At 40.6% G+C, this 11534-nt stretch overlaps 2 protein-coding genes across 2 annotated transcripts; one reads left to right on the top strand and one right to left on the bottom strand.

Moving 5' to 3' along the window:
- The first annotated feature begins 3568 nt into the window (after window positions 1-3568).
- On the top strand, window positions 3569-4979 carry LOC125210433 (uncharacterized). The gene is made up of 4 exons (XM_089066717.1): window positions 3569-3658; window positions 3714-4005; window positions 4456-4616; window positions 4737-4979. The coding sequence occupies exons 1-4, from the start codon at window positions 3569-3571 to the stop codon at window positions 4977-4979; spliced, it is 786 nt and encodes a 261-aa protein (XP_088922843.1).
- Window positions 4980-11078: 6099 nt separating this feature from the next.
- LOC125210378 (uncharacterized) lies at window positions 11079-11531 on the bottom strand. The gene has a single exon (XM_048109934.2). The coding sequence runs from the start codon at window positions 11529-11531 to the stop codon at window positions 11079-11081; it is 453 nt and encodes a 150-aa protein (XP_047965891.2).
- Between the last annotated feature and the right edge of the window lie 3 nt (window positions 11532-11534).

The raw sequence follows: 11534 nt of genomic DNA, 5'->3' as shown, positions 1-11534 counted from the left end.
AATTTGATTTTGAACGATTCTTGTAGCTCACTTGTCTCGCCGTGTTTCATTTTGTTAATATGAATTATTTATGGTTGATTGTGTGGTCTTTCAGATCGCCCCTTCAATTTTTTCTTCCGTGGGTTCTAGATTGGTGAACTTTTTGCAAATTAGATTTTGAACGATTCTTGCAGCTCACTTGTTTCGCTGTGTTTCATTTTGTGAATATGAATTATTTACTATTGAATTGTAGAAGATATGCATACACATTTTAGGCAGAGCCAAAATCAGTGACTTTTACATCATATGTATTATCGTGGTTGTGAATTGCAAAATAAGCAGTAGCGGTGTCTTTTGTAGATTTCCCTGTTCTTCGACAATGGCATCTCCAGTTTCGACGACGGCACTTGTAATTCAACTGATGGAGGAGATTATGCATAGCCATCAACTTGATGTTATTGCAATGATTCTCATATATCTACAACAGAACCGTCGGAGGCTGAACCAAAGATCTGTACGAGCTATTTATGGTCGTATCAAAAGGATACCAGACCAAGTGAGGCATATTAATCGCTTGGTCAATGTATCCGATGTGGCATGTTTAGAAAACTTGCGTATGGATCGGAACGCTTTCGGAAGGCTATGTCGCATATTCAGACAAACTGGTGACCTAACAGACGGCAGGTTTGTGAAGGTTGAGGAGCAGGTCGCGTTGTTTCTATCTATCTTGGCACACCACAAAAAGAATCGCGTTGTCAAATTTGATTTCCTGCGTTCTGGATACACGGTTTCTCGCTATGTTCATCGTGTCCTACGAGCTGTGATTAGGTTGCAAGCCTCTCTGCTTGCTATACCGGAACCGATAACAGATGATTGCACCGACAACAGATGGAAGTGGTTCAAGGTGTTAGCTTTTACAGCCCAAAGAGGTTCAATATAATGTAGTTCTAGCTTTTAAACAAATTTGTTATTGATGCAGGGGTGCCTTGGAGCTCTAGATGGGACTTATATCAGCTTACACGTGCCCCAGACTGATAAACCTCGGTATCGTTCACGAAAAGGTCAAATTTGCACCAACACCTTAGCCGTTTGTGACCGGGATATGAAGTTCGTGTATGTGCTACCGGGTTGGGAGGGATCTGCAGGGGATGCTCGGGTCCTCCGCGATGCTGTGAATCGCCCCAATGGATTGAAGGTTCCTCGAGGTGTGATTTAGGAACCGTTATACTTGATTCTCAGCTATCTATTACTATTGATCAAAGTTGATTATTCGATTGCAGGTAATTACTATCTATGCGACAATGGTTATGCAAATAGTGATGGTTTCCTAACTCCCTTCAAAGGTGTCCGCTACCATCTAAAAGAATGGGGGCCCGCTACTGAGGCTCCTCAGAGTCCACGTGAAATTTTCAATATGAGACACACGCGTGCACGAAATGTCATCGAGCGTGCGTTCGCTGTACTTAAAATGCGTTGGGGAATCTTGAGGAGTGCAGCCTTTTACCCGGTGAAGGTGCAGATTAGGCTTATTATGGCTTGCTTTCTACTTCACAACTATGTGCGAGGCGCAATGTTATCCGATCCAATCGAATTGGCAATGGATGGAGGTCATATTGACAATGATTTAGAAGCCGAGGCTGTTGAAAATGAGTTTGTTGACACAGTTGAGCCTACAACAGAGTGGAATACTCATCGAGATGCCTTAGCACAATCGATGTGGAATGTGGTATGTTTTTTTACGACAAAATTCTTATGTTTGATTACTTGTGTTGTGGTCAGTTTTGGCCTTAGCAAGCACCTAATATGAACTATGCAAATTTCAGTACACCGGTGCTCCGCTCTGATGCATCATCAACGAAGACAAGCAGAAGTTTCACCTTTTGAGTCAAGTTGAAGTGGTTCAACTCTTCCTAGCACTATGTAATATGTATGGGATGTTTTTGAATGTATGAACAAGGATTATGAATCATGAGCACTCTATGTTACTAAAACTCTACCCTATGCATATGAATTTGTGAGAATGAGTATATATTTTGCTCCAACACGGACTGATATAGTGTAGTTTCATATACACCTTCATCAACCCAAAATAGTTATAATATATTTTGAATATTAAAGCCCATTTAAATATCAGTTGATGTGTTTGATAAAACACACCACTTTACATCTTCAAAACAAAAAGCCTCCCAAAACACATTCAAAAAACAAAAAGGGGAGACGATGGGCATCAAATATCTAATATAAGATAAAGGTTAGCCTACTATAAACAAAGCACTTGTAGATACTTGCAAGCATAATCTAGACAACTTTCTACGGAGCAGTACGTCGGCTGGCAGGGAGAGGGCTACACGAGGCACATGAACTCGCAAAAGGGGAACCATTCAGCACGTGTGGGCAAGTCGGCTGAGTGGGACGTGGTGGTTTATTTTTCATTTTTGACTGGAATCCGGCACCCATAAGTGGAACCACATGACACTGGTCCTTCACAGTTGACGATTGACAATCAGTTGGGCTTTCATCATGGACAAATAGCTTACGTCGGACTTTGGACTCTGCCCCAATAGCCGGAGAGTTGACCTCATCTTCATCTTCTGACGGCGTCACACATTTCACTGGGATGGGGTTTCCACCTCCGCTTGAGTCGGAAATTACAATGACTGTAGGAGTGTCATCAAGCTGCACATCTTCAAGCTTTACATCATCAAGAGCAAATAAAGAAGCTAGGAGATTGAATTCAGGCTCGTCTCTGTGATAGTATGCCGCAGCAAAGGTGTTCTTCTACAAAATAAATATAAGTTATATGAAATGAGTTATATGCCATACAATGTAGTAGAAGCAGTTATTACCTTCAATATTTCATCCCACACACAATCAGCTGCAGCGACAAAGTTTTGACGTTGAATCCAAGATGCCCCTGTAGTGTGTACCACCTCTTTGAAGGTGTGGTGTCGAGATTGCAGATGGCGTAGCCGGTCAGTCAGTTCAGAGATTGTGAGTTCGATCCCGAACTCACCCTGTATAGCCAGCCCACACTCGTTCAAGACCCATGGGGGTATATTACTACCTTCCCAGCATGCGTTGTCGCGAAAACGTATGATAGTTGACAACATCAGAGTATCCATACGTGGATTCCAATTGCCTTGATAAAAAAAGACATCTTGCAGAGGTATGTTCATAGCCATTTTCGGAAAGTTAGAGATATATGTAGTAGAATGAGTTGCCTACAAGCCTTTTTATAATACTCATCTTAAAAAGAAAGGTGTAGTAGATTACATCACACAACTACCCACTCCTCACTCAGCAATTAATGGTTAGCTTTAATTAAGCATAAGATAAACCTGACTCATATCTCTCATCTTCATTGATTATCTCAGAGGATTGACATCGAACTACCCCATCTACCCCCATCAACCATTCTGCAGAGCACTTCTTCATTGCGCACCGTTTTCGAAGTCAACTTTACAGTAATCCCGCACTAGATTTGGGTAAGTTGAGAATTTATTGCAATTTAGGTGGAGCTCCCTCTTCTCTTTCTCTTATAATCCTAATCAATAAATAGCTCTACGATGGTTATAGAACTCATCACACAATGGCAGCTCCCCCTCTGAATGATGGTGAATATGCAAGGCTCCCAGGTTTCTTCAAGTGCTACTCCGAGGGCCTCCACAACAACGGAATTGTAAGATTCATAGTTTTATTCTTTGATATATATTCGATTCTTGTGTCAAAAATAGAAGCAAAATGATACTATTATCCTGCAGCGCCTCCCACCTGAATTTGTTGGTCGGCATGGGGTTGACCTGCCACATCAATGTGTTCTTATGATGCCCAATGGGAGAGTGTGGGGTGTAACTCTGCTGAGAGTTGCAAATGGCTTCTTTTTCAGGATTGGATGGAGTAGCTTTGTTCAAGCCAACGAGATCGTGAATCTGGACGTGCTCATGTTCACATGGCTTGGTGGAGGCACATTCCATGTGAAGCGATTTGATTTTGGCAGTGGTTGCCCACCGAAAAAAGACTTAAGAGGTAATGATTTGTTCAAACTAATATAAAGTCTAAGATAGAAACAACAATGGCGGTGTATTTTGTGGAAGAACCGAAAAAAATGATATAATATTACTTATATTTAAAATTCTGCAAAGGTATCAACATTGTATTTAATAAAATAAAGAAATTTGGTAATGCGTGTATTTATTGGAGTAATGCCTTATGCTTTATCATTGTTAGCATTAAGCATTTACTAATATCTTTAATTAGAATAATGCTAGCATTTTGACTTGGCTATGGGAAAAGTCTTAAAATATTAATATAAGCTAGAATTTTTTCATATTTCAGTGTTTATTCGTTGTAAAGTTCAATGAATTAACATATTTTAGAGCCATATTATTTGAAAATTACATTCTTTAATAATAATATTTTTAAATTTTAGCACCACTCATTGAATTAACATAGTTTTTGCCCCGTCCATATGTGTAGCTCATGGAGAGATTCCAAGCGACGAAGACTACTACTCCCCCGATATACAATCGTCTGACGATTACTCTCCCTCTGAAAGTGAGTCCGATGCAGAGTCCGAGGATGAATACGAAGCAGAGGTGATGCCGCCCGCTGAAGGCGTGTACCCCACTTTCAATTTGGTACTGACTCCGAAAAATATTGCGGGCTGCTTCGTGAGTATTGAAATTTAACACCATATTGTACTCCTCGTATAAGCTTCCTGCTAGAATACATTATATGAATTTTTTTTTATGATCTAGGAACTGCCTCTTCAATTCTGGAATGCATACATCCCTGCCGCCTCTATGCAAGATCAACGCGCCTACTTCACCACCTTTGACAACACTTGGGAGATGCATTTAGGTACCGGCAAAGGCAAGCTTTGGGTTGAACATGGGTGGAAGTGCTTTATGCAAGGCAATGCCTTAGTTGAAGGAGATCGACTGTCATTCCAGTTGGTGGATAGGGATGATGTGCAGTTTTATGTGACCATTAACATTTGAATAGATAAAAGCTATATGATGCATATAACGCTAACGTCTCGCTCTTTTTGTTTTTTGTGGGGTATCAAGCACTAGCAATGAGTCATAACAGAAAATGACCATGGGCGATGACTACTATATGATAATATAGTGTAGTGTTTTCATATGTATTGGTCTCATGTTATTAATGTAATATGAGAATGTGCAATCGAATTGGTCTCATGTCATTAATGTAATATGGTCGCGCAGTTATCGGCAAGTTTTGAAATTGTTGTGGATGGATGGACCTCATGGAGGACAAACACTATGCTACAACAGAATATCATCAAAATATTTTATAAATTTTGTGGATCAAACAAGTAGTGGTTATATAAACTATTTAGCATCACACCTTCATTACTTCCATACGCTTTTGTAGATATCAAAATAACCATCAACCTAGCAATCCATACCAACAAAATAGTCATACTGGTTCATAGATATGCATCTATTTACATTAGCAAAATAGCCACTAGCTTAGCAAACCATACTAACTTAGACCCACACCATACTTATAATTACATAGCAAAAAGCAGAGTGATCCTAATAGCCCATACCAACACTAGCTTCATTGTCATCTGCCCCACACACATTCTCGATCAGTTAGCAGAACACTTCTCCAATGCGCGAAGGACATACGCATGCCTTGCCACCTCTGGGAGACTCATGAAGAAGTCCAAGCGCTGAACTTTTTCCAGAATGAAGTCAGAAGCATCAAAGACTTGGGCAAGGTTTATTCCATTGATATTACCAACAAGCTCGAAAACATCCTTACGTGCCTTTGTGAGGTCGAATTCATAACCAATCCTGGTCCCCAGATACTCAAGTCGAGCATTGGTGGCTTCATGCATTTTTCCAATGACATCCACAAGTCCCTCCAAAGCATCGTGCTTTTTGCGCTTCTTGCTCGAGGTTTCAGTTGGTGGTGTCTCACGCGCACGAGAGAATCCACTATCAGTCATCACAGGAGGTGCCTCACGCCCACGAGAGAATCCATTGTCACTCATCACAGGAGGGGAGTCCCTGTTCAGCCCTGCATCACCTCCAAGGAAGTCATGGAGACCAAAGTCGTAATCGAGGCCAGTTCCATTAGTTGCCACTTGCTCAATCGGATCGAGTCCGTTGTAAGCATCAAGCATGTCTTCAGCTGTTATCCCACTCGCCCTATCCTTACCAAAGATCCACTTCCAGTCCTCGTAATATGGCCACGACTTAGTACGTAGTCCATGGGCAGCCCCGTCAGCCTGTATTAATGATGTTAGTTACAATCGCGAAACTGTGATAGTATATAGTTCAAGAGATATGTATGGAGTCTACAAGTACCTTAACAATCTGGCTCCATTGATCGTCGCTTACGTCGATCTTATAGTCACCGTGAACATTGAATCCCACACCACTTCGATCTAATATTTTTGACAGAGCATAGAAACTCTTCTTCCAGGTGTGAATTCTCGATTGGATATGAGGGTTGGCCTTCAAATCAGTCCCCGGAAACTCTCGGCGCATTGCCTCTTCCGCTCTCTGCAGATACCCAGATCTGAAGCCGTTATCGGCCTTCCAGCCAGTAGCTACCAACTCCTTCATTATCCCAATCAAGAACATTTCCTCTTTGTCGCTCCACGCACGACGAGTTCTCTCTGCATTACATTACATCTGTAATAGATAAGTACTCATTCACATATAAAATTAAACAAAATTGCTCATATATCATACACAACCTTTACTTCCAGATGGAACTTGCTGACTCCCATAGGTACGAGAGGATCCTGACATCTACATGAATATGTAAAAAAATAAATTAGATGGCACTCAAATAACAAACTCAGAACGTGATCGACAATGAGCGAAGGAGAATTACTTGAGTGAATCGATGTCGATGAAGGGTTCTTTTTTTCGCGGGAGTTCTAGGTCTGATGGCGGGAGGAGGTGCGTCTCGTTATTTATAGAGTGAATCTGAGCGGGAAGTTGGCGCATCGATTGAGCTTCCATGGGCATATTTGGTATTCTCCATGTAAATAGTAGGGGCATATTTGTCAGTAAATATGAAACCAGCTAGAGAAACGCTGTATAAAACAAGGGAGTGGAAAAAGACCAATTTAGTCCAAGTTACAAAACTTAAGTTTAATTACTTCACTAAACACTATTGTCCATGAAATAATCAAGGCCCAAGTCGTAGCCACCTTATTCCCATCAAGGCTAAAAAACGGGCCCTAATTCTCACACTTGTCCTATGTATATAAAAAAGGTTTATTCTTATGGAGATCCAAAACGTCTCTTCCTCTTTTTAACATTTTTGAGGTTTTTTTCCACTAAATGCATTGGCTACCGAGCCCAAAATAGGGCCGGTCAATTTTGTAGTGTAGTTGAGTAGTTCGACCCTGGTGCGTTGTTCCAGGAGTGAGGAAGGGCGAGGGCGAGGTCATGCCTGTGAGTCCCAGATCATGTTTTCTTGGCGATTCGTTATGGCTAGTGGTTGCTTTGCAAACGTGGGCGATGGATGATTGGGGTAAAATTTTATTTAATTTTTTTATTCTAAAATTATATTTATAAATATACGTACATAATTTGCTTTAAATTTCATTTTAAATTGCATTATCCATTTTGATTTTCCGATGTTGTTATTTTAAACAGATCACAAAGATCTCCAATGCCAAGCAAGATGTCAATCTTATGTTAAATGAAAGTGTTAGAATTTGGCTTCTTTTGATGAGTTGGAATACAAAGATGGATAATACAATATTTTATCTATTATCGGGTGCAACAAGAGCCCCTATCATTTGTCAGAGGATCAATGTCAAGGACTACGATGCCTCTAACATGGAACCATTATGACCTTCGGCAAAAGAAAAGGGGGAAGAATGTGGCTCACCGAAGATTTTTTACACAGAGTTTCTTTAATGCCTTAAAGACCAAATCTTCAAAAACTACCAAAGTAACAATGGATAAAGTTGCCTTAATGTACAACAAGATTAAACAAACATGGGCACAAAGATGTGGCCTATCGGCATAGTTGGGACGATATTCACCTAAAATCGAAGGAGACCTTTTCCGGCGACAAAGGAAAGGTGTTCAATTACAAGGATATTTAGGCAATTCTCCGGGTCAAATTCAAAGTTTGCATAGAAAAGGGATCTGAGCACTAAAGTTGATGAAGACTCTGAAACTGCGAAGTAATCCAATAGATTGGACAATATTGAAGACACAATTTTAATAAACGAGTATTCAACTATGCTAATACAAAATACGTAATCAATGAGCAATGAGGACAAAATTATGCATCAGTAGTTGTTTGTTTTACTTATAACTAAAAAATGTAGAAAGTATTTGTTGATTAAGATTTTTAATTTAGTATATTAGTTTAAATTATGTAATTTTGGAAATTTTTATTAAGTCGTTTAATTACTTTAAAGTCATTTATTTACATTTTATAAATAAAAAAGTTAGAGAAGAATTGAATTGTGATATGATTGTGGGTTTGATTTGAGGCATGGACAATGGATAGTTGCAGTTGTAGTATGATTTAAATTTGAAGGAAATGATGACCCGACAATTTTGTAATATGATTTGAGATTTGATTTGAAGTATGAATTGTTAATGGCTCTAAGAAAAATTTGAAGACACTATACACTTATGTTTATAGTTCTTTTTATTTAATTATTAATTTTTTTATCTTAACTATAGAATTTTATGTTTTATGATATTTTTACTTATTTATACAGAAATTTAATTAAAATAAATGCATAGTTATAAATAATAGTACTCCGAAATAAGAAGAAATTGAGAGAAATAAGATACTATGAGATTGTTGGATGATGCAAGTGATGAAATGAGACGAGAGAAATAATTAATTCGACTAAAACGACTGATCTTTGAATGTGTTATTTAGCTGTGTATAACAATAGCCATATAATGATTTAAATACATAACTTGTTAATAAGAGATATATTTATGGGGTACTCTTGTTTTCATTAGGAAAAAAATCTACTCCACATTTCTTTAATAAGAGTAATTTCCATTGGAAAACAGATAATTTAGCTGCTTTTCCCAAGAAATAATAGCCTCACAAAATCAACGAGGAGAGAAAGAAGCAAGAAAAAGCAGACTAGAAAGTCAGTTGTCATTCAAGAAAAGATGAAGATTTCACTCAAGCTTGATGAAAACCACCACGACCGCCACCACCAGTCGCCGCCGCCGCCGCCGTCGCTCCTCCTCCGTGCCAAAATTCCCTTAACAATCTTCAACCTCCCATTCCTTTCCCACTTCTCCACCTCCACCACCCACCCCTCCGACCTCTCCCTCTCTCTCTCCACCAATTTCCCCTCTTTCCCCTCTCTCAAACTCTCCCACGCCAGCGCCACCGCCGCCGCCCCACCCCTCACTCTCACCCTCAAATCCGGCACGGGTCTCTTCGGCTCCCCCAAAAACTCTCCTTTCGTCATCTCCGCTCACTTCTCCTTCGACCCTTCCAACCCCGCCCATCCCAACCCTACATTCTCTCTCTTCCTCAAACCCCAGCTCGGATCTTTCTCTCTCCGGAAATCCACCGCCTCCCACCCTCCACCCGCCATCGCCGCCGAATCGATCAATCCGGACGCCGTGTGCGACTCCAGCTCCTTCGCGTTCGTGCCGCTGGAGACGCCCGCGGCAGTGAAGGAGCTCCCGCCGCAGAAAATTTCTAGGGCTTCGATTCTGAAGGGGACGCAGCTGGCGGCGACGACGCAGATGCCGCTGGCGAAGAGGCTGGCTCTGAGCTTCAGATGGCGGGTGAATTTGGCGGAGGATCAATTGCCGATTTTGAGAATCAACAAGATCGGAATTCAGAGAATTGACGATGCGGTTAGGGCTGATGAAAAGAGTGAGAAGAATGAGGCGAAATCGGGCGAATTGGAGGTGATGAAGAGCATGTTATTCTGGATGAAGAGGGAGGTGGATGATCTAACAAGAGCTAATCAACAAATGAAGAGTGAATTTGAGGAATTGAGGCGGCGGAGCAGGGGCGGCGAGAATGTGGTCAAGGAGGGCGTTAGGCGAAGCAGCAGCGGCGTTGGTAGTGGAAATGGGAATGGGGGTGTTAAGGAGGGCGTGAGGAAGAAGGCGGTGGCGCCGATGAAGCAGTGGAAAGTAGAAGAGAGTGGCTACGGCGGTGAGAAACGGGAAGAAAAGAAGAATGGGAATGTGGGCATTGATGTGGAGAGCGAGTTGCAGAGAGCTATAATGGCTGCTTCTGCTGCTTCTACATGAGGTTTTTTCTTTTCTTTTCTTTTCTTTTGAGTTACAGTGTATATAAGATGTAGAATGTGCTTTTGTTTCTCATTTGCATTGTTTTGGATTGTATAAGACGATCGAGCTTTATGAGCAACTTTACAAATGATAATGTGCTTTTGGAGAGCTTACTATAGCTTAGTTTGGATCCTAATTTCATCTTCAAGTGTGATGCTTGTGTCATTGATTTTCAATTCATATTACAAAGATGTAGTAGGAGTACTATTATTCATTGCAAATAAGTAATCTTTTTGTAGGACTACAACAATTCTTTTACAAATTGGGGAGGGATGTTTTTTTTTCTCCTTGTACTAGATATCTTGATATTGTTTTTCACTTTTCAGGGTTCTTGATTGAATGAACCTGTTCAAGTTCATTCAAATTTCAAAACAACGCCGGTGTGTTAGATAATAAATGTTTCAACATTTTCTTTTCAATAATATCTTCAAGCTATGGCGATGCTAGAAAATCGGTGTTATGAAGTTCCTGAAAATAATGGTTAAATATTAAATACCAATTTCATAAAAATTAAGAAAGTGACATTATTGAGGGAAAAATTTAATCCTATAATTTTATAGTAAGAGCATCCACAATGGATGCCCTAGTGAGAGCCCTAGCGGTTGCCACGTCAACATGCCCTATCTTTCTGCAATGATGGAGTCCTAGTGGATGCTCTATCTATTATCCATTTCTCATTTCAATTTTTTTTTATGTTTACCAATTATAAATAGCAAAATTAGACTTCTAATTAAAAGAAATAGCAAAAACAATACATTACTTATTTTTTTTTTTTAAAGTTACAACTAAAGAGGTACAATTTCAACGACCATTACGTGTCCAAACTTCTTCAATCATGTCGTTCATGAGATCAAGATGAGCTTGTTGGTTGCGCATGCTCTCCTGAGCTTGCAATCTCTCGGTGACTCCATAGGATAAACCTCGAACGACCGGCGAGGCTGCATGACCTGTGCTCGGACCGGCTTCATCGTCGGACCACTCGCTAGCTGCACGACCTTCATTGTGAATAATCATGTTGTGCAAAATGATGCACACGTACATGACATTGGCGATATGATGCCTGTACCTGGAACGAGCCGGGCCTTTCACTATTCCCCAACGCGCTTGAAGCACACTGAATCCTCGCTCCACGTCCTTCCGTGCAGACTCCTGCTTTGCCGCAAAAAACTCTCTCCTCGCACCCGTTGGGCAGGAGATCGTCTTCAAGAAAACTGGCCATCTCGGGTAAATGCCGTCGGCTAAGTAGTATCGCATATG

Source organism: Salvia hispanica, chromosome 3, assembly GCF_029641045.1.
Source record: "Salvia hispanica isolate PSC_SH4W2 chromosome 3, Shi_PSC_v1, whole genome shotgun sequence".
Classification (NCBI taxonomy): domain Eukaryota; kingdom Viridiplantae; phylum Streptophyta; class Magnoliopsida; order Lamiales; family Lamiaceae; genus Salvia; species Salvia hispanica.
Note: the sequence above shows the minus strand (reverse complement) of the source record. Positions and strands in the feature narration are given on the sequence as shown.

Coding starts and splice junctions, on each gene's coding strand:
- LOC125210433 (XM_089066717.1), top strand. CDS start 3,569: ATGGCAGCTCCCCCTCTGAATGATGGTGAATATGCAAGGCTCCCAGGT. Junction 3,659..3,713: donor GCCTCCACAACAACGGAATT/GTAAGATTCATA, acceptor TGTCAAAAATAG/AAGCAAAATGATACTATTAT. Junction 4,617..4,736: donor TGTACCCCACTTTCAATTTG/GTACTGACTCCG, acceptor TTTATGATCTAG/GAACTGCCTCTTCAATTCTG.
- LOC125210378 (XM_048109934.2), bottom strand. CDS start 11,531: ATGCGATACTACTTAGCCGACGGCATTTACCCGAGATGGCCAGTTTTC.